This window comes from Excalfactoria chinensis, chromosome 1 (assembly GCF_039878825.1).
Source record: "Excalfactoria chinensis isolate bCotChi1 chromosome 1, bCotChi1.hap2, whole genome shotgun sequence".
In the NCBI taxonomy this organism is placed as follows: domain Eukaryota; kingdom Metazoa; phylum Chordata; class Aves; order Galliformes; family Phasianidae; genus Excalfactoria; species Excalfactoria chinensis.
The window spans coordinates 152,924,024-152,947,998 of NC_092825.1; the positions used below are offsets into that span (position 1 = coordinate 152,924,024).

At 33.5% G+C, this 23,975-nt stretch overlaps 1 protein-coding gene across 4 annotated transcripts in view; it reads right to left on the reverse strand.

Moving 5' to 3' along the window:
* Positions 1-23,975, reverse strand: part of PCDH17 (protocadherin 17) — an 80,562-nt gene that overhangs the window by 3,481 nt on the left and 53,106 nt on the right. For 2 of the 4 annotated variants that reach the window (XM_072357431.1, XM_072357421.1), the window contains exon 5: positions 5,635-5,709. The exons of 1 other annotated variant lie outside the window; for it this stretch is intronic. In XM_072357431.1, coding sequence (XP_072213532.1) covers positions 5,635-5,709 — 75 coding nt within the window. Of the gene's footprint in view, positions 1-5,634; positions 5,727-23,975 lie in introns of all 4 variants that reach the window. One more of the 4 variants, XM_072357448.1, reaches the window with a different exon arrangement.

The window sequence follows — 23,975 nt, forward strand, 5'->3', positions numbered from 1 at the left end:
CAACATATGTGGGACAATTACTTAATGACAATTGCTTAATTGCTTATTACATACACGTAAAGGAAAATTTAGACACCTCATTCTAACCATTAGTTCACCCCTACTACAGTTTTTGCATCTAGTTTTCTAGAGCTTCCATGATGTGCACAAACAAACAAGCAAACAAACAAAAACGTAACGCAACCTAATGTATAAAAAAAGAATCAAATTGAAATATTTTAAATTGGACATAGAGCAAGAATACTGGAGAGGAAGGTTTCGAGTTTTAACAGGGATTGGGCATTAGATAATAAAAGCTGAAATCTGGTTAGGATTTATTATGCATAGAAATCCAATAGAAATAAACAGCAAAAACTAAAATAGTGCTCCAAGGGCAATGCAAACCAAGACCTTTCTACAATAATTGTGAAATTTTAGATTTTGTAAATATTTCTTTTATTTTGTTTCTCATATTTTTTCTCTTCCTCTGAATTTTACAGAGTGGATCTGTGATAAGCATAGCCTCTGGCTTAAAAAGTGGATCTAGACAGTAACGATAAATAATAACTGCTTAATTTAGTATTTTCTCCAACCAATCTCTAAAATTATTTTACTCTTTTATGGAATTCATGACAATTCTGAATAATGCTGAGTTTTTGGTCCTTTTGAAGGATTCTCTAAGACATTAATTTATTTTTGCTAACTTTTATTTTGCAAACTTATCTATCTTTTGCATCTTTTTAAAAAAATTATAATTTCAGTTCTTTAAACCAAATCAAAAATTAAAAAATTATGCATTTGTTAGCAGCTGTTAGATGCTCTGAACTTCGTAAACAATGAGCAAAGATTTCTCCCTGTCACTTTGCTCTCTTTTAAATTATTTCATGAAAGCAGAAATCATCTTTTTTTCCTCTATATCTCACAGAAAATAAACAATCAAAACATAAATAGGATGTAGCACTGCCTGTAAAACATGATAACCATATTTAATTTACAGCTCTTTGGCCCTTAATTTTGTGTTATCTTAAAATTATCTTTCAGAATCTTTTACTTTTTTCTTTTCAATATATACGTGTATAAAGGCTGCTCCAAAAGTAGTATCTCCTATTTTACTACCTTAGTCCATGACATCAGAGGCCAATGTCAGTTGATGGTATGGCAATAGAGCTTGAACCTCCCCACTAATATTTCACTGCATTTTGTTGCTGTGTGACAGATGGCAGCAGAGAGACACCCTGACAAAATTATGTCTGATACGAATGTGCATATGAAACATTTGGTTATCATTGAACTCCATGCAGAGAAAGTTGTTCCCATTGATATTCATCAGTGCTTACTGAATGGTTACTGAAATCAAGGAGTGAGTATGAGCACAGTAAGATGATAGGTGGTACATTTCAGCAGTGGTGACAGTGACACGAAAGAAAAACCATATTCCGGATGGTTGTACACATTTTTATGAGCATGGCATGCAGTCTCTTGTTTATCACTGGTGAAAATGCATAGCTAATGGTGGTGTCTGCTTTGAAAAATAGTGTTTTGTAGCTTCAAATTTGCATTTTCAAATGGTGTTACTGTATTCTTTGTATCTGTTATAGTTTCCACGGAAATAAATAGGAGGCATTACTTTCAGAGTAACCTACAAACATATAAAATGCAGAACTGAACAACTTAAGAAATAGGAGATTCATTTCTTCAATCTTATTTTAAAACGTGAATGTACTGCATTAATAAAATTATTCCCTAAACTAAGACTGTAATGAACAAACTTGAGATGAAAGATGGAGATCAGATAAGTTCTTAGCCACTGGAAATACATTAACTACATTAGGTACTTAGTAGTGTGCCAAAAACTATGCTTTGAGGTTTTAAAAACTGATTTGTTTAATTTTTTCACTGAGTTACGTCCTATAATTTGAATTTATTACTTCATGTATGCACACATATGCTGAATATAAGGATAACTTACAGTATTTGCATAATTCATTGACATCAATAAAAATACAAAGTTTGCTGGCAGTCTCTTTAAGTAGAAGAGATATTTAACATATAGCATGTATTTCATGTATATTGCATGTCACAACTTCCTTCCCCTTCTCATTACCTGCATTTGCTAAAGCAGGATTGCATTCATACCACAGTACTGACTAACTTTCGATTTCTGATCCTCGGGCACCTTAGCAGTGAGAGAATAAATATGAAGCCAAAAAAGAAGGCAGTTTTGTGAAGAAAAATATCCTGGTTGACCTTGAAGTGAAAACCACCTATTCAAGCAGGTTCATGAGCTTTGGTACTCTGGTTATGAAAATCTGTGTCTTTCACTTTTTTTTTTTTTTTTTTTGTGTCGCATTGTAGGAAATGGATTTCAAATACTGATTATCATACATTATAAGCCACTCATCTCACTACTAGCTTGTAATTTTGCTTGCTACATAGAACAGACTGAGGAAAATCAAACAGGCCCTTTAGTACTAGCAGTAGAAATTCCAAATATGAAATGAACTATCACCACCAAAGGTCAAATTAGTGTTAGTGAGAAAACTGAAGAAATTTAAAGGTACATATATTAATATATATACATTAAATAGGTCAAACACAGCACTGTACATCAAAATGCACTGGTAGAGCGATATGCACCATTGGTCTTTATTTCTGTGCTTGTTTCTCTCGTGTTGAAAATAAACCTTTAACAGTGCAAGTGTGTACAATAAACAGAAGCAGCCTAGAGGTTTTCCAAACTCTCTGGAGCTCTAAGGGTAAACAGTCAGAAGTACTTCATGCACTTCAGGGAGAACACACACGAAAATAGAACTGCTAAATTATCTGCCATCAAAAGAAAAAGAAAGAAGTTGTCTGGAAACAACAGTCACCTAGATAGAAAACTTTTACTGGACTGAAATTTAAGGTGGTTTAGGAAAAAAAGTATGTTGAAAAAATGCAAATGTCAATGCAAGGTATGTATTTTAGTGTAACCTATGACATATGTATTTTATTCTGCCTTGTAGAGAAGCTGGTAATTAACATCTGCATTCTATATTAAGTTTGATGCAAAAGATGCTCTTATTGTGCTACCCTTAATTTCCTATTCTTTCCCCATAAATACAATGAATACCTTTAAATACAAGTACTGATTTCACTGTAAATATATTTTACTAATTAATTAATTAATGCTTTGGATATCTGACTTCCTTCAATGGTTAAAACTGACACATTACAATTGAATTTATTAATCACACAAAATTTGCATAATGATAACAAAGAAATTTGTAATTTTTTGCCTTAAGAAAAGGAAAAAAAACAACAGTGACTCACAGTTGCCAAACTGACCTCATAAATTGTTTTCCAATTAAACTGGAACCTAATTATTTTAATTGCACACACATGCATGAAGCTGCAAAGCAAATACAAAGTAAAAAAACCCTATACATAAAAACTCATTATATAAACATTTCCAAGAAATATATAACGAAAGATGAAGAACACTGTGGTCTGTATAGAAGTACACCATATAATGCAATGTGAAGGTTTGAGCATAATGAAAATCCGATTTAAAATGAATACGTGAACATATGTATATATTACCTACACACAATCCTGGACATACACATGCATATATAGATAAAACCATTTTTCTCCCTAAACCTGTAGCTTTTATCAAACTGTGTTTGAAGTAAAGCAAGGCAGACAGAATTGAGGTCATAATTTATAAGATTTGACTTGGTAAATGGTCATTCGTGTGCATTCTTTTCCAAGAGCTTTTTACTCACAAAACGTTAAACAAAAATGTTCCTCTTTATCAACATAAGCTCATCAGTGAAGATTAAATTAGTGTTTGTATAAAAACAATACATAAAGAGCAGTGTATATCTATTGTATAAATAAATTCATAAATAACAGTGAACATTTTGTTACGTTTGATTGTCCTTGACAATGCCAATTATTCTTCCAGGTGTCTTACCCATTTACTGCTTTTCTCTCAACAGGTGACACTTAGTTTTTACTATCATATTAATAGCTTCTTCTAATAGATGTTTGTTTTATTTTTTCCTTCTCTTCTGTCTTTGGTGCTTTGGGTCTGTTAATTATTCCTACAAGCTTGCGTAACACCATTGGAATATGGTGCTTTGGAATAGATTGCTGCATCTCTATACCCAAAATAGTCAATCTAAAAAATAATCAGTAACTTTCAGGAATGGTTCTCTGGGATGCCTCAATGATAACAACTTTGAAGTAAAAATACACTTGAGGACTGATCCCTAAAAGTGTATATTCTTTCTGAGGCTTGGAGTTGCACACTGCTATCCACTTTCACTCTTGAAATATTCTATTCTTCATTGCATTACACAGTGGGCAGTGATCCACATATTACATATTACTGACCCTTGCTTTACTCTACGAAGAAAAAGACTAACATTTGAATACATACATACAGTTCACACTGACTCCCAATCATTTCACCCTTGATTTTGTGAGTGTGTGTTCATTGCTGAAAATATTTCCACTAAAATTCACTCAAGAATGAAACAAGGCATATGTTCTGTACTGTATATTTCTCTGGTCTAACCACAAACATATTAGGTAGGGCATTGAGAGGAACAGTATTTCCTTTAGGTTAGTAGAATAATGTGCTTTGTATATTTTAATAACTTGAAATAGACCTGGCCTGTATTTTCTGTACATATGTATAAACAGATGGACAATAAACACCTCATGTCCAAGAGAGAATATAAATAACTCAGCCTTTCAGAATTTCTGTAATTCCAGTAATATACCTGAAAACATCTTGATTTGAGACAGACAATTGCCTTTACTGAAGAACTGGAAGGATGGTATGTGGATATTTATCAGAGAAGGAAAATAATGGGCTTCTTTGACATGTCCTAAGGACTGTGGCTATATGACACTTCTGACAAGAACAATCAGCTAAAGTACTTCTTCTGTGGTTGGATTCCTGTTTAATTACAATTGATTTTGACATAAATGAGCAGAGGTAAACAAATACTTCTATACACATGCTGCTGTTATTAAACAGAGCTGTCGCCATTCTGAGTATTTATATTGGCTTGTCTGTTTCAAGGCTCTTTTCAGTTAGGCAAAGCAATTATGTAGCTCAGATTAGCAGCATGACTGGCAGTAGAATAAGAACAGAATGTCACTTTTAAAAAAACTCTTGAATTTTGTGGTCTGATATTAAAACAAAGCATTTGAGGCCTATAATCCTTACAAAGTTTTCCCCTGTTGTTTTTCTGTTTGCTTTCTTGGTTGCTTACTTGCTTGTCTTTTGGATAGAGGATAAATAGAATATATTTCTGACACTGACGTGGCATAAGGTGTTTTAAAGTAAAAAAAAAAGCTGGTGAGTCTATGGATTTAATTCTAGTTCAGTTGTCCCAGATCATAAATATTGGAGGAACACTGCAGTAATACAATAAGCACTACAGAACATTTAATATATATATGTATATATATACATATATATACATACATATACATATATATACACATATACATACATACATACATATATATGTATATATGTGTGTGTGTATATATATATATATATATACACATAAACATGCTTCATATTTATAATTTAATTGCAATCATATATTTCTATTTGAAGACAGTATAAGAGAAAGAAAACATTTTCATTACCTGAAAATTTTCCATCCTCACAGCGGGCTGGTCCACAGATCCCAACAATGGGTCTTTGGCCTCTGCCTTGCTGTTCTGGAGGCAAATCAGACCTGTGAGTCACAGACAGGAATAGGCTCTGCTTCCAAAATCCCCAACATTGTCGGAACTTCCAAAGCACAAAAAAAACATTTTCTATCGTGTTATGGGCATAGCCCATGGCCTTTGACATTTATCCATATGCTTCTCAGTTGTGACTGTATAAATGCAGCCTTTTATAGCAGACAGTGGACACAGCCCCACACACTGAAAAGGCAAAGGACAACTCAACGACCCTCAACAGCCTTAATGGGAGGTGAGTTGCCTTAGAAACACTTGTTTATGTTCTATTGCATTAACAAAATCCCCAGAAAAAAAAGGGATGAGATGCTTCTGGGTGCTTAATTATGTTTTCCTATCTGGCTGGGGCAGCTGTGAGGGAAATAAATGTGTTTCTGAGTAGTAATTTCTTCCTATTGAAGAAGAAAGAGAGACTGAGAATGGACACCCGGTTTTGGCTTCTGAAGTTCACCTGTAAGTCAGACTGGTACCCTCTATAATTTGCAGCAAAAGGACCATATGTCAGTCATGAAAAGGTATTTTGGCTTCTTCCCCATCCTGCCATAAAAACCCTTCCAAATCCAGTGCTGCAGGCAGGAATATACAAGGACTCTCTATGCCAGCTCTGCACTTAGCAGTCTACGGGGCAACTGTAGTGACCTGACATGTTCATGGTTTCAAACAGTAAATCTTGCAGAGCCCAAAAGCTGCTTCCTGGAAAATAAAAGTGATGAGACTGCAGTGATTAGCACAAGGAAATAGGTTTGAGGATCTGCTAGAAGGAATATTTTTTTTTAATATATTTTCTTACTCAATCAAGGCAGTTCCACAGCTTTAACAGTGAGATTATTTCAGTACTGAAACTCTAATATCAATAATTTCCATATCTAATTTTTGATATTTAGTAAAAGCTAGCACTGTATATTGTGTTGTGATGTTTAGGAATCCAGGAATTAAGCAACCCCATGTTGCTGCATCCTGTACAAATAATGGTACATTCAGAGACAAGTTAATAAGTGACTGTAATAAACAAAAGCAATGTATGGGAAAGAAAGACAAAGTTAATGAAAATATAACCATGCTGTTGACATTTCCTGAAAATATCAATGTAAAAGCTACATAATTTAAATATGGTATCACCTTTTGTCATACTGCCAAACCACCACTGATTAGCTATATATTATACTGGTGAGCCTTCCTCACCAGTTGCCAATTATCTCAGCATACAAATCCTTAATTACAAAACACTAAGTTTTTTGCTTTGTAAGCTTGTCTCAAATTTGGATGTGACAACTTGTTTACAGACATTGACTGATGAGGGTGCAACTGAGGAGAAAAACAGGCTTCTAAAAAAATCTGTTTCTATATATTTCGGTGGCTCTGTTTACATTCTGAATATAGGTAAATTCTCTTGAATTGAAGAATATCAGGTTCTGTATGGGAGCTTGATTTTGTCCAATACTGAATCAACACATGAAAGCTTTCCAAATGCTGTTGTCCTTTGCAGAATTCCTCACACACACACGCAAAAAAAAGGCTATACTCATGCTGAATCATTCAAAATCTGGCTACTTTGGTGGAAATAAATAAATAAATAAATAAATAAAAATAAAAAAATAAAATACAGCTTCCTCCATATTCCTGCCAGCATGCCTGGATTTACAGTTAAAATCTCCTTTACCAAGGCATAATGAGACCATGTCTGTTTTATACTGATAGATGAAAAAGCCCACTTGGTAACATTCCTTGCTTCAAAAGGCTGATATAAACATCTTACATTTTGGACTTCATGGGAGGCACAGTGCATCTGATGGAGCAGAAGGGAGAACGCTTTTCGTCTCAGAACTAAAAAGCAACTTAAGAGGTTCAGTCATCTCCAAGAACACTTGTTTGGACACAGAGAGACAGAAATGTCTTCCCAGGAAAAGAAAATAAGTAATTGAACAGTTTAGTATGGAGTCTCCCTGTGCCATGATAAGTAGCATATTCATTACTGTTTGATTAGATGGTGCCCCAGACTATTGTTTAGCAGATTGCTTGTGTTATGTTTTATCACCACCTTCAGAAGAGATCTCAGAATGGGAATACTGTTGTGTCAATTTAAGGAGCACCCGCACTCTTTTAGGAATTGGAGTTTCATAATGCTTTCCTACTCAGCTTTCTGCCTGCACGGTGCTTTAATTAAATCAATCAGAAGGAATAATAAGGGACATGTTTTAAATTTGACTCTCTAAATATAAATATTTTGGTAAGGAAAATTGTACATGTAAATAGATTAAATAAAATATTTTCAAGTTCTCCATGAACTGTAAATGAATCTCCAAAAGGTACTGAAGAGGATTTCAGGGCATGCATGTCTTCATGTCCCCAGATACTTCATCAAAACCCCTACTTTCAAGATCACTTTCTTCTATTTCAAGGATCAAGGAGACTATATATATTAGCAACACTAATACAGAAAATCTCTCCTGGCAGTTACAGTTCTTTGCAACAGCTGAGCTGCTCAACTGAGAGTCATAATTTTACTTGTCATCTTTGCATTTGTTACAGCTTCATTTGTTGTATTGATGTTAGAGGACTGTGACACGACCAAACATATCTTTAAGAAAAAATGGATAATCTAGGATCTATTTCCAAAGATGTTGGCATCATGTGTTCAGTGTTTTCACTGATATCTTCACTTTTTAAGTCTGCTAAACATTAGAAGCCATTTTCCTGGTCTCTGGAAATCTTTCATTGGCACCATATTCCCATAAGAAATGTGTTTCAGTTCTGGAAGTAGACTTAAAAGCTAATTACAAACACCACCACCAAGTCAGAGTTAAGTTCTGAGTGTTTTTAAGACCTTTCCCGTTATCAGAAGCCATCCTCATGATATTTACTTCATTTAGAGCTTAATGCATATCTTCCACCATAATTTCATGTAAGTGGGTGTCACTCCTGTCAGCTTTTTTGTTCTCTTGGAAAGAAAACACAAGAGACAATTCCACAAATTTCTTTAATTTCCAATATCACTGCTAATGAGAAGGGGAGAAAACTGAATCTCATGATTGCCTTAACTCCCAGAAAGACAAAAAAAAATTATGTAAAGTACTGTATTTGAAATCAAGGCTCAGTGGCTCAGGCTGACCTTGCACAAATTCAGTAAGGAATTAACATATAAAAGAATAGTCTTATGGGAAGCAAAAAATCAAGCTTTTTTCATTTTCTTCAGTTCATCTGTTAAAACACGCACATGGTACATTTCCTTCTCAGGTATCTAAGACGCAGTTTAGCAGAGCGCTAAACTTATTTGTAAGCTCTCAAGTGACTTCGCAGTTGCAGCTGAAGATGGATACAAGGCAGCTAATTTGCTACCACCAAGGGAAAATGTTCTAACATAAAAACATTCCCTCCCATAGCTTCAAAACTGTTGGGCACCTAGGGAGCCTGACTATTTGTAGAGTTGATGCTCTGCATATGCTTCCTCCGTAACTGTTACATGCATACATCTGGCATCTGTCTCTGTGTTAAACAGACTTAATTGTCCCTAATATTAATATGTAATAAACCTCTAACCTATGTGATTAATATAAAGGAAATAGATGATAGGATATTGATAGTGTTTTTGTTTGTTTGTTTGTTTGTTTTGTTGCTGCTGTTGTTTGTTTGATAGAAGTATTTTTGAATTATTGTCAAGATATTCAACAAGTTCTTCAATACTGCTACCAACAAAATATTTTAGTTGTGCCTTCTAAATTTTTTAAAATAGAAATTGTATGTTTTCTTATCAGAATATATGCACTTTGTACAGCCTCTTAATCAAACAGGGTTGTTTCCTCTGTAAATGTTTTAGCTGGAATTCTTTTATTCTATTTATTCTCTCTCTCTCTCTCTCTTTAGAAAACAAAAAATAAAACAAAACAACAACAACAACAAAACAAAACAAACAAAAAAACCCACCTTTCTTCATTTTTCCTCCACATTCTTTTATCCATATTAGACTTCAGAGCTCAGTTATTTGCCAGACATAGCTGGGTCCATTCGGAAGACATGTCATAATTTCGTTACATGATGTTAGGGTGACTCTATATCCTAATAAATTATTCATCTCAATGTTGCCAGTGAAGTCAAACTCAGGCAATGCACTTGATTTCAGATTTCAATATATTTTGAGGAGATCAAAGAGCATGGCAAATCCTGTTCCTTGGTTAGTCAGACCATGCAGAACAGTAATACATCTAAAAGATGCAGGTAGTTGCATAGAATGAACACTAAACAGAAGTCTTTTTGAAGTTATTTTAGCCTTTCTGTCTATGTTCACCTCAAACCTTCCAGCAAAGTAATACAAATAAACAAACAATAACTAATACCGGGAATTTGACATCTGCCATGATCCATGGTAACACAATTAAATATGCTTAACAAGCATCTTTTACAAGAAGTTATTTCTATTAGGAAGGCTATAAAGCATACTCTGTCCTAAAGCAAATATAACTGCCTAAGTCTGATGGAGATTCTCCTTAAAGTTCCAAAATTAAACTATGCAGTTATCAAATGACCTGGCTGAAGGTCCAGCTCCTACCATGTACATTAAATCCCACTGAGCATGAAGGCGAACTATAATTTTATTAGCTCTCTTCTTTAAACTTCACTAGCATGCAACATGGAAAAAAAAATGAGATTTTTCATCTAATTTAAGAAATTCTGGGAGAGTTACCCTCAGTCAAAGGATTAAAAAATTTGTGCACAGAAAGTGGACTGAGGTGCTGAATATCATTTTATTATCTGATGCTTAATAGCAGCTATAAGAGAAAGAATAATCTTTCTAGAAGCAGAGACAACCATATAATCAAATTTCCAGCAATTAAAATTAGATAGAATTATTATGATGACTTTAGAGACAATGGAGAAGAGTGGATTCAAAGAGTTACTTTGCACTTAGTGATAAGCGCCAAGTAAAATACTATCTTCACTAAATGCACAGGCAGTGTGCATCCAGGTAGATCCTGAAGTTGCCTACCTCGGTGTTAGAGACACATACAACGGTTTGACTTTTTCAGTTAATTGGCTTAAGCTTTTCAAACTCAACATATCGTCTTTTGTGAGTCTAAGGGCCCAATTTTCCTTTATTGAGTATAAATGGGACTTAGGTGCGTAACTCAGCATTATGAAAATTCTTTTCCCAGATCTGCTCCTAATGTTTCCCTGTTAGTATGAAAAATGTCCCCCTGTAAAGCAATATTCTAGAAATTATCTGTGTAACTTCCAGGATTTCTGCAGAATATTCATTTGCCATCTAGTCAGATCAAAATTCCTTTTCCACTGAGGTATTTTCTTGCAAAAGTAAAATAACATATTTTTCTCCTCTAATATTGTGCTACCACATTAATGGCAAACTACTACATCTTTTACACAAGTAAAATTGTCTTCAAAGTACTGCAGTCCAAGTGCCTGCAGGAAAACACAGGAATTTGCTGATCTTCACTGAGGAAAACTGTAGCTGATCTATTCCCTCCATGAGGCTACAGCTCTGGTATCATATGACTTCATGTCAGAGTTGTAGCAGGGAGTGTCTTTGCTGATGATGTACAAGGACTGCCATCTTTATACAAGCAAAATATTTTACCAGTATGAAGAAGTGATCTTTATATATATTTTTTTAATCTTATATTTTTATTGCCAGGAGTTTAGCAAGAGAAATTTAGAGCAGCTGATCAGCTGTACTTCATGGGCAGAGCAAGTTGGGATAGTAGGCAGCACATGAGTCTTCCTCCTGATTGAATTTAGAGCCAAACTCCACACCAGATCTCCTAGCCACTGTACCTTGATTTTGCTGCCCAGGTTCTGTTGGCTCCCAGTTCTATCTGAATACCAAACATATCACGGCATTGAGTAGTATGCAAAAAAGTACTAAATTCCAATATGATCTCATATCTACAGTTCAGACCTACAAATCTTTTGCAAATATTACCAAAGCATGCATCTAAATTATGCATAAATAGGAAATTAAGAGGAAGACATCTTTATGTGTCAGATTCTTTGTGCCTTCCTGCTTGTCCTAAGAATGAAGAATTGATAGCTCTGGAATTCAGAATGAAATTTTAGGCTTTCTGAGATTCTCAAAAATAGAACACAATACGCCAAAATAAGATTTTTAGAATAGCATACCTCCCACCAATCTCTGACTTCATTCCTAGAAATGATTCTGAGCTCAAAATTCCTATTTTAAAGGTTCAGTATACTTAGGCTTTCCCATTCATTATATATATGTCTTTTCAACATCAACCCAAATATTCACCCTTCTTTAAATAAATTATCAGTCTAAATTTGGCATATGCTTTTGATTAAGTGATGGCATTTCTGAGGGAGTCAGGCTGAGATGATAAACAAGGATCCCCATACTGTCAACAACTTTGTTCATAAAACATCAGTCACACTGCTCTGAAAAGCTGACATGCTTATTTAGCAGATAATTTTTTTTAAAGATAATCAAGTGGAAAATCAATGATGGTAATCCTGTAGAGCACATCCGCATTATCAAGTGTTCCTGTGATATATTAGCATGGCTACATTTAGCCACTAGAGCCTACTGGTTTACATGATATTCAAATAAATTCAGTTACAGCTGGATATTACAAACTGCCTCCATATTTTCAGCTAACTTATCTTGAAATAGATATTCTCAGTTTCAGAGGGGATTTTTTTTACAGAAAACAAACAAACAAACAAACAAAAAACAAACTAAGGGCATATTAAGGAAAAACAAGCATAAATTTGTATGAAAAAAATATATAGAACTAGTTGTTTCTAACAGGTTAACTGCACAGAAGCTATTATGTTACTATAATTTTCAAGTAAGAAAAATGAAATCGCATACTAATTTTAAATGTTTATGCAAAATGTCTCTCTTGAACTTCCCTAGAATTCATCAGAAATTAATTTGATTTAAACTCTACCTTTGAAAAAAATCATATCTATAGTAACATTACATTTTTGCTTACTGTGAGAATCTCTTTTATAAGACGAAGAACAAATTATCACTGAATATAATTGCCTGTTGAGTCTCAAACAGAAACAAGTGGAATAAAAATATAAAATGAAGCACTACGCAGAGATGGATATGTGTACTTCAGTCACTATTTTCTATTTCTGGAAAAGAAAATATAGCATTTTCTGTATTCTCCCTGTGTTGCAGTTGGCCTTCCCTATGATGATAACATGTATCTCTGATGATATGGATGAATACATCTAAAATTCAAGTCTTCCTTCTAGCAAGACTGTAATCCTATACAGAAGGTCAATGACAATCTGCCTATTAATGCCAACCAGTTGCAAGTAGTAAGCAGCATTTTCTTATTTGGGTTTTTCTCTCCCTGCCTTGCTAGCTGATTTCTATGGGGACCTTCATCTATTTACCATACTAAATCCTGTTGTTCATCTAACACATACTCTGTTCATTTCCTAGAGGTAGACAATCAGAACTGGCATTATTGTTAGCATTCTCTGAAGACACGGCCAAAGCAGATGTAGCTAATCCCCTCCTACTTGTTATTCAGCAAGCAGTGTCTGCCAATAGGATTTGGGAATCCCAAAAGACAGTGTTTAAAGGGAAGGGTTAAAATCAGCTTGTGTAATGACATTCTCAGTTCTTGAGATCTTTCATCATATTCACAGAATCTGTTCCATGGAGGGAACAAAGGTTGATGATTAAATTAATTTAAACTAGATGGACAACCATCTGAGTGAATGAGATCACTGTCATGATCTGAAGTAACTTTATTAATAGCAAGAAGCTATGTTGGTACAGATACTTCTTTTAATCTGTTCTCAAGGCCCACATATTCCTTGCAAAAGTTGCCATTTGGGAGGTATCACCTCTAGAGCTCAACTCCCTGAGAAGCAATCATATTAACTGAAACCTGCTGGGGTACTTGATTTAACATTAAAGTGAATTTATCAGCTACTCCCAACTTTTTGAGAGACTAATTGAATTATCAAAGGCTGCAATGGGGAATGTAAAGCCTTCTGAGATCAGATTTGTAATATAGATAAAATCCTTAACTAGTGCCATGTGATTATCTTAAAATGTAGTAACAGGCTGTGGGCTAGAACACACCTGATGTAAGATTTATTTTTCCTGTAGAAAATGTCTCTCTGCCCACCAAAATTACAGGAAATGTCTGAAGTGTTATAGACAGGAAAAGGATTAAAATTACAGCATCTTCAGGTATGCTGCATGCCCACATGCGTAAGCTGCATCATTTTTTATATTTGAGTCAGGTTACATACTTTCACTTTTCACATTTTATTCCCTTTTGGAAGGAATATACAATATTCTTCATTTTAAGAAGGTGACGCTTGATCAAAATCAAGCATGAGTTATGTTCCTGAATTAGGGCACATAATATTGACACTATTTACACAGAAAAGCTGCTGAACATGAAGTTCATCTGTGAAAATTCAACTTTGCCAAAAATTTTACAAAATAATTATATAGCAATTTATTTATCTTAAATTGTTTCTCTTTGATGTGCATATAATTTTGGAATTATAAAATAGATCTTGGCAAAATAGACCAGTTGGGCCAGATAAGTGGCAAAAATACAGGGCAAAAGGCAGATTTATATCCCACTGAAAATTTGTCAGAGAGATCATCTTCATATAGATACATAAACATAGATGCTCACAAGGATATCATTTAACATGTATTACAGAAACAAAGCTGTCATCCTCCATATGTATGAAAAAAATACATGCTATTTAATATACTCTGAATATAAAAGTACAAAAAAGTCAAGCTGTTCTGATTTGCAATGAAGCGTTTTTATGAAATGACCAATGACAAACATGCTAAATATTCAGTTTCACTTTACCCTCTGTATGATAACCTGCTAACAAAACGTACACTTCGATGAACTATGGAACTAATTAATGATTATTTTCTGCATATTTTTTATTTTATTTGTGTGTGTGTGTGTCGTCATTGACTAACGTTTTGAAAGGTAAGACTTCTTGAAGTTTTCTTGGTAATAGGCATTGATAATGGCTTTCTTCAGTCAAAAGTCTCCAGTTTTTAATAATTCAAGATATCATTTTTTCACTTGTATTGGGCAATTATATATTCTATTACATACATCTATATCTAGATAGTATGAAACTTATTTCTGAGTTCTGTGTGCTTGGGTAGATATTGTTTCAAAAGTTTCTGGTAACCAAGAAACCAGTCAGACAAACATAGCAATTTCAGGAATTTATAAAATTGAAAACAAAATGAAACTTGAAAGTGCATCCAAAAATCAAACATTTTTATTTTTATTCTTTTCCACAATTGCACAAAAGCACCTAGGAGATCCTGAACACTACTGTAAATTACATACTGGGTAAGTTTTTCAAATATCACTTTCTGGCCTAATCAATGTAAACAATCTTTAAATTACTCCTTGTGGAACAGCTGATAAGCCTGAACCAAGAAATTCAGACTGCCTCCGACACTGAACTAACTCGAACATTTCCACTCAACATCTACTAATAGTATGTGGTGTTCGTACAGCTACATTCTTTTCTCTGCATGGAATGGAAGTGGGATAGAGTCGCAGATTCTGACACTTACATGCCTCTAAGGAAGAAAGTTCATACCCACCTAGGTATCTAAGTTCCTATTACAGTAAATATCAAATTCAGTCTACTTAAAAGAATCAACAGGATGTTTTTACATTATCTAGACATTTACATTTGAGCTGAATCCCACTGCTAAATAGCTGTAAGAATTAATCTAAGTATCTAAGTAGAGATGTAGGTTACCATCTTTAAAGGGAAGTATAAAAAAAGGCTTGGTTCTCTACCCTAAACACAAAATTATTTGTCTTCTATAAATATAGAAATATATTTTGCACTGAATTTTGGCAGAGATTATGAGCAGAGCTATAGAAATGATGTCAAATAGGATTCATTTTGTTTCTGTGTTAGGAAAGGTCTATTTTGATTTATCAGTCTTACTACAAGAATGTGCTGTTTCATTGACAGTGTACTCAAGAAAGCTGTTTTGAAATTTCTTGGAAGGCATGCTCCAGCTTGTAGTGCCCATCACATAATTAATGAAACTCATGTCCCCCTACACCAGTGAAGAAAGTTCTAATTTAAGTTAACTTGTTCATATTCCTACTTCTTCCATAACAGAACTTTAGACCAAGAAAGCCTAAGCATGCAATTTTTTACATGAATTAAAAAATAAATAAAAGAGAGCATTTTTTCAACAGGTCATTCTGAAAAATACGAAAGAAAAATCAACATTTTTAAAGTATCTAAATAATACATGTCAGCAAACAGATTAAGAGGAAAGGTCTAGTGTCTTCTCATGATTTGTTTACATTAAAAATAAACCAGCAAACAAAGCAGTGATTAGCAAAATCTCCCAAACCACCTCTCAAAACAGTTTCTTTTTCTCAGTAAGAAATAAATGCTTTCAAACTCAAGCTTTACCTGTGCTAGATGATTGTGCTTAAGCTCAGCTGTGTTGTGTGTGGTTTGTTTCACCTTTTTATTTTTCCTCCTTTAAATTGATATTAAGCAAAACTTGAAGAAACACAAAAGAAGTTTGTCTCCAGTAAGCCCTATGCCAGAATGCGTTTCAGCAGAACATTCTTTTGTGTAAAGGTTTCTTTTCCAGTTTTCACTGTGTTATGAATATATAGCACTGTATTTGTATATACTTACACATTTATGTAACCAAATCAACCATCAAAAGATAAGAATTAAAGTAGCTTTGTAGGAGGAAAAAAAAAAAGACGTCCAAAACACCGGAGTGTAGCTGAACATTAACTTGTTCCACGCCTTCCTGGGACTCATCCAAAATAAGATGAACAGGAATTGAGGCAGTGGCACTTTCTTCTGTATGTCGAAAAAACCTACTTCTAAAAATGTACATCTGCAGTTATGAAGAAATATTTATGTGAGAAGTATTTTAACTTGCATGAAATTTAAACTGTTGTCAAGTGCATGAAAATTATTTATTCCTTAACAATTACTTTTATTTTCTTCCTTTTTTGTATTCCTCATTCTTTTCTCACAATATACATTTCTATTTATCAGCTACTGTTCCACTCCCTCTCTTCTCAAAATATGTAGCACAATGCTTTTTGACTTGACTTACAGTTCTATGTTTACAATTTTACTTTTCCACTGAACAAAAATATCCAGAAATAAGCCAGAGAAAGCTGAACAAAACCTAACCTAAATGGTTATCACTTTAGTCTATTTTACTTGGTATATAATCATAAGTTCTAGTATATTTATTTATTTATTATCAAATACAGATTTAATTAAATTGTTGTATATTGACTACAGTTATATAACTGAGACTAAATCGGTCACATGTACAAACAGTGGCAAAGAGCAGAAATAATGTCTCAAGACTGATATGTTTTTTACAGATATAGAAACTCTCACGATACAAACAGACAGATTTTAATTTAAAATCTTCTTAATTCTTAACTGGTATCTGTGTCTTGCAGTGTGGCAGGAAATAACAAGGCAAAGTATTTCATGCACTACAGCAAAAATGCCTTTTCAACAAATTTACACTAGACAGTAATGAGCTATTCTGTGTGGTGCTCAGTCTAAAAAAAGTGTGAAGAAATTCCTCCGTCCAGCTCTCAGGTATTAAGTCTGTACATCTTTTATGTTGACAGTTCAGCTTCAGGCAATAAAGTAGAAGAACCTGTTCTACATGTACTATTTAAAACAAGAGCAGAAAACCTAAACCTCCATCAATCTACTGTCTTTATTTTATGGTTTATCTGTGGCAAAAATGAATCACAAGAAAGATTTGTTCTGATTTCACAGACTGATCCACCAACTTTCTCATATCTGTGAACCATGCTTTCCTACAGAGATTGCTAGTAATGACACAGTTGCAGTACTATATACTGAGCTACTGTTACTTGCTTCCAATTAAAGTATGTAAAACTAGATCTATAAAATGTGCATGCACACGCTACATACTCACAGTCATACAAATTGATGTGGTTGGTTTCTTTTTATGCATAAACATTTTCTAAATGATGTATTCTCTTTCAGAAGGTCTACCAGGAAAAAAAAACCTAGAGTAAGAGAATGACTTAATTTTGAATAATTTTTTGAGATGAATTTTCCATCCAAATCCTTTGAGTACAAGACACTGCAGGATATGTAGTTCCTACAGAAAATTACTTGTGAGCTTTTCAGAAAATAATGTATTAAGTTCTGAGCTGTGACTTTTTAGCTCTGACTTTTCAAAAAACAGACCCTACACAGCTTTACAATCTCACATGTAAAACTTGGATCACAAGAGAAGACACAGAGTAGACCAAGTGTTTTCTTACCTGAAAGAAATAGTACAACAGACTGAAGTCTGTTTGTGGTGTTATGTAGGGTGAGACAGGAAAGAAAAGGGAAGTTGAGAATGCTTGAAAAATATTTTTCATTAACAAGCAGAAAATTAAAAGATTGGGGAAAGAATTCATTCTGCTTCGGAATCCCTTCCCCAGAATAATCTCTGTTTTTATGTTAACCTTGTGAAAAAATATCTGTGAAAAAGTGCAGTAGCAGTGCCATTAAGTGCATGATTTCTTTAGTTAAGGGCCACTGGTCAAACCCAGAGGGCCCATTCAGGAATTACTTTCATTGAAATAAAAAATCATCTACTCAGGACAAAAAAGAGTGGACATTGGAGGGGTAATGAAAAGGATTTAATGTAGTAACTATGCATGTAATTTACAGACCCATTTTTCAGACAGTTCTATCTAGACCAGTTTTATAATGTACTCAAGCGCAGTGCCAGAGAATAGCAACTAAGCAGAGACAAAAAAAAAACAAAAACCAAAAAACAACCAAACAACAAAACAGCAACAACAAAAACTGGGACGTTCTTTAAAAAATGATAGTTCAATTTGCTTTAAAGTGTGATGCAAGAATGGGAAAAAAAAAGGACAGAAAAACACACAAGTATAATTTAGTGGCACTTAAACATTAAGAAAATGCATAATCTATGGATTATTTAGATATTTTTAAGTATGAAAGAAGTCTCAAAGTGTAAGCAATCAAAAAACTTCTGAAGGAATGAGCTTTTAGGGTTTTTGACCTGATATCATATTCATTTAATCTACTTTAGGAAACTGCTTAAGGAAACATTCTGCTGCTTTCTGAAAGACTGACTTGGGGATTATTGGAGCTGTGTAATTGTTCAGCTGATCAGACTAAAAAGAAACACTTTGGTTTACACTTATCTTGCAGAAATGGGCAATTAATTCGAGACATAGATTGCTGTCTGAAAGTCTTGCCAAAATAATTTCTATCTGAGAGCAACTATAGCTATGTTAAAATATACATATATTATTTGAATTGCCTCATTTTCTAATGCTCAGTCTTTATTTAACATCTGTTCTTTCCCCATCCTCTGCAACATAATTATGCAGAAATCCAGCATAAAAACAGGTTGCTCAGTGAAAAACAGGTAGCTAAATTTTGTTTTTTACACTGATATGTTTATTCCTTTCCTCCCCCCCCCTCACTCCCCTTTTCGTTTTTCATTCAGCTTTTCATTTAATTTGTATACCCTTTTTTCTTGTTCTTGAAATATGTTCTGTCAATATACGGAAACACCTGAAAAATAAGTCTGGGAAATGCACATGATCATATCAGTATATTGCAATATATAGTGCATGTAATGGAAGAGAGCAAAATTCCCAGATTCTCCGGCTAAAGAAGGAACTTATTACTTCACCACACTCACTCCAGAAAGGTTTATGGTACTTTTTAAGACATTCTGTGTAAAAGTTGACAGTGTTTCAGTGTATAACTACATATGTGTTTTCTTATCTCCAAAATAAGTTCACTTTGCCTTTCTAATTTTGACATAAACTCAGTGTATGTCGCAAAAGTAATCATGGTTTCATGATAAATACTCCTCATTTTGCAATACTTCTACAAGTAGCACTTGACATTTAGCCTAAGAGAGATGTAAAATGTTACCCTGACAGATGTTCAAAAGGTCCACTAAAATGTAAGAGTTCCTCAGTGCCGAAAAGGGTACAAGATGTTGTTTTTCCCACAATTTCCAAGATCACTCATTAAGATAATTGAAAGATCCTAATTCACCCAGAAAGAGAGGGGAAAAAAACTTAAAAAAAATTGTGGCTAACTGACAAAGAACTAGTGGAAGTCTATTACATTTTCACTTAATTCATTAAAAATAAATAAATAAATAAACAGATAAGTAAGAGGAAGCAAAAAAATTACAAAAGACAATACTACCTGAAAAAGAATGGATTTCATTTTAAATTAAATGTGTAACCAATCAAAACAGAAATTAGAATCTATCATAATTAGACAATTCTATCTACTTCAACCAGAAGTATTCTGAAAATGTTAAAATGATTTACAGAAGAAGCACGTGGATTGAGTCTTTATTCTCATATTCTCATACTTTTATTTCTATTTAATATTAAAAATATTTAAGACCCCTATTGTATTTTTTCTACATTTTTTTCAAGTATATGCAAAAATATGTTGGTTTTTAATAGCATTCTAGCCTGCCTGCTGCATACAGGTTTTTTTTACATTTATGTGAAGATTCACTCACATTTATTATTTTACAGTTGGAGGAGATGGTATCCTTTATTAACAAAACACCATGTAATCTGATAGCTCCTGCTGGAGGAAAAACAATAAATGCTTTCTATTTTCACATAAAAGGTGACAAACAGCTAAAAATTACCATAGAAGACACACATAAATTCTTTGTGTGTGTATATATATGTATATATGTACATCTGTACACATATAAAGGTAATGTATGCAGCTTCTATACTGCGGGCTTTAAGGAAAGAGAAATTATGCCATCACAGTAGTTTTAACACTGTAGGTTAACAGAGATTAATAAAATAATGATTTTTATCTACATATGAATTAAAAAAACAAAAACAAAAAAACATCAGAAAGATTAATAGCTTTCCTTTGGGCAAAATTACACGTAAGATAGTTAAAGATAATCAGATTATTTCATTTTCATTTGTCATTCTGGAAGATGTCTGGGTCTCTCTCCAAGTAGGTTAAACATCATTTTCAAAAGAAAAAGAGGAAAAGAGAAAAAGAGAAAGAAAGAAAGAAAGAAAGAAAGAAAGAAAGAAAGAAAGAAAGAAAGAAAGAAAGAAAGAAAGAAAGAAAGAAAGAAAGAAAGAAAGAAAGAAAGAAAGAAAGAAAGAAAGAAAGAAAGAAAGAAAGAAGGAAGGAAAGAAGGAAAGAAAGAAAGAAAGAAAAAAAACCAAACAACAACAACAAAAGAACAAATAAAAAAGCAAAAAAGCCCCTCAATTTTCATATTTCTCTTAGTGATAAGGTAAGTAGAACCATTCGATTGTTTTCTTTTAAATGGTGTCTAATGCTAGCTACTTCTTTAATAGCAAAAGATCACATGATAACTTTTGTCAGCATGCCCAGCAAGGTTAGCCATAAATATGTGCATATGTAACAGAATAAGAATTCTTTTGTAATGCAAAATATTACTTTTTGACAAAATAATATATCCATGCCGAAGGAATTCTTCGGCATGTTCTTGAAAGGACTCTCTTTATGGTTTCTCTTTTAAGTTACTGAAACTTCAGTAAACTTTCTGTTTCACATCACCTTCAACTGCTCCCAGCAAGGGAATCAAAGTATAAGAGTCAGTTTAGAAGGAGAGAGGAAAAGCTAAAGAGAGTTAGAAGAAACTGCAAAACATCTTGCTTCATGTATATACTGAAATTGCCTTGGAAGACTGCTGAGAACTACCTGCTATGTCGTGCATTGCTACTTACTGTGCACTAAAATTTCCCTAGAAAATACAGATTCTTGGAACTGACCCAGACAGACTGCAAGTGAAAGGTTTTATTTATTTATTTAATATTTTTTTTAAAATTATTTTTTATTATTACTGTGTAATAAAATATATAGCAATTATTATTATAATAAACAACAGCATCTTCAGTTTAAATACAAAATGCTGCTGTAAAAGAGATGTTTAGTTGTTTAGTTTATGGTAGAGATTTTATGATTGACATAGATTAAATGAACAAAACTGCAATTCTGCATTGTTGCATTGCACATTATATCATACTTAATTGTCTTCACAATATCACTTCAGTATTACACCACGACACACTAGCTGATGGAAGAAACTAGCATCTTCATTGGTTCAAAATATTCCTTGCCTTCCTTGTTTCAACATATTCCTTGCCTTCCTTGTTTCAACATAGCTTGTCTTACCCTGACCTATGTCCTTGTGTATTAAGGTTGAGGATACTAATCTGCAAAAGCCTTATGCTAACCACTAACACACTGTAGGAGTGATCAAATACTTCTCAACTCCCCAAAAGAGAAACCAATATATATGTAATGTCTATCTAAAAAATCCCATACTCCATGTAAGGAAACAAACAAACAAACAAAAATTAATATATTTGAAAACTAATTCCGAACTCCAGCCATGGCACAGACATGACAGAACATTGAGGAACACACTCCTGTACCTCTGCATTACTTGATACTGTCAGACACAAGATCTGTCTAGTTTGTTTGACATAGGTGGACACACTATATAATTTTTTGTTATAAATGAGAAATGGCAGAACTTCCAGTACTATTCTCCATGACAAGCCCCTGCTCTTGTGATGATCTGCATAACAATCAATTTACTTTCAGGTCCTATATACATATACACGTGTATGAGGGGATATATGATTTATATTAGGTGATATAGTTAACATAATATGGATTCAAAAGTCAGCAGTTTTTGTACAGCAGACAGCTTGAACCACCTTTATCTCAGAAGAAAAAACATACTTCCTTCATCAGGAAGTTACTTCTCAGGTCATGAAAGTCTATTAAATAGTTTACTTGGAATTCAACAGAGTAAATGGTGCTCACAGACCCACAGAAATATTGTAAAGACTGTAGTTTTTTACTAATATAAAGTTCCCACAAAAAAAAAAGCATCCACAAAAACAATGGTTTGTCTTTTTGCTAGTTAGCTACAGAACTGTACAAAAACAAACAAACAAACAAACAAACAAAAAAAGTCAGGTGGAAAGTGATCTGACTTTTCTCAGTTATCATTTCACTTCCTTAATTAAATGCCACACAACTGAATATGTGTTTTCATATTTTAGCCAGAATTTAAAATAAAATAAAATAAAATAAAATAAAATAAAATAAAATAAAATAAAATAAAATAAAATAAAATAAAATAAATAAAATAGCTAGAATCGAAGTCCTCTGGGACACAGGATACCAAAAATGCATGAATTTAATGTTGAGGCACTCAGCTGTTTTCTCCTCCTGGAGAGAAAATGAGAGATCTTAAGTCAAGAGCTTAACAAACCACTGGGAGGTACTCAAAGAACATTGTGATGAGTGTCAACAGAATGAAAAAAAAAATAAATTAATAGATTGTGAAAATGTGGGAAATGGTTGACTTTCTGTTCTTTTCATGATAACTTAGTAGCATATTTGCAAGGACTGCATGTATATATAATCTCTCTCTTTTTTTTTTTTTTCCCTACTATGTGGTGATTATAGCAATCTCCTGTTCTGCTCTGCCGAGGTCCAACGGAACAGATTTCTTCCACAAGAGACACATGCCTTTCACTTACAAATTGAAAGTATGGCTGAAAGTCCTTGATGCTCTTAAGTCAGTGAATTTTGCTTGAATAAACAAGGAAACTAATCATAAACGTGAGATAACTAATATGAACAAAACTAGCAATAAGCCATTAGTTTGGTTGGTAGCACACAATAGCAAGTGAGGTGAATCACAAAGTATAGATGCACTGGTACTCTGTTCCTCTTGGACTCTTTTTTTGAAGAGTATATTAAATCATAATAATAACAATAATAATTAAAAAAAAAAAAAAAAGTCTTTAGGTCAAGAAGGATTTGGGACTATTACCCTTGACAGTGCTCTCTTTGCCCTAAGAAATCTTTATGCTTTTATAACATGAGCCACCAATGTTTATTTGGTGACTGAGATGAAAATACAATTAATTTTATTTCACTCGTGAAATAGAAATTATATTCGTTAAATGTATCCACTTAAACACTGACACAAGCTCCTATTCATGATGCATCATAAGAGAAAAATCTATTATTCAAATTTGAAAGCTCCACATGATATTTCTTTTCTTATTCAGACATTCCAGTATTTTTGGCAACATCCAGAATGATTAAGTAATCACCTTTCAATTATTGCCCTTACTTTTGGAGTGCCAATA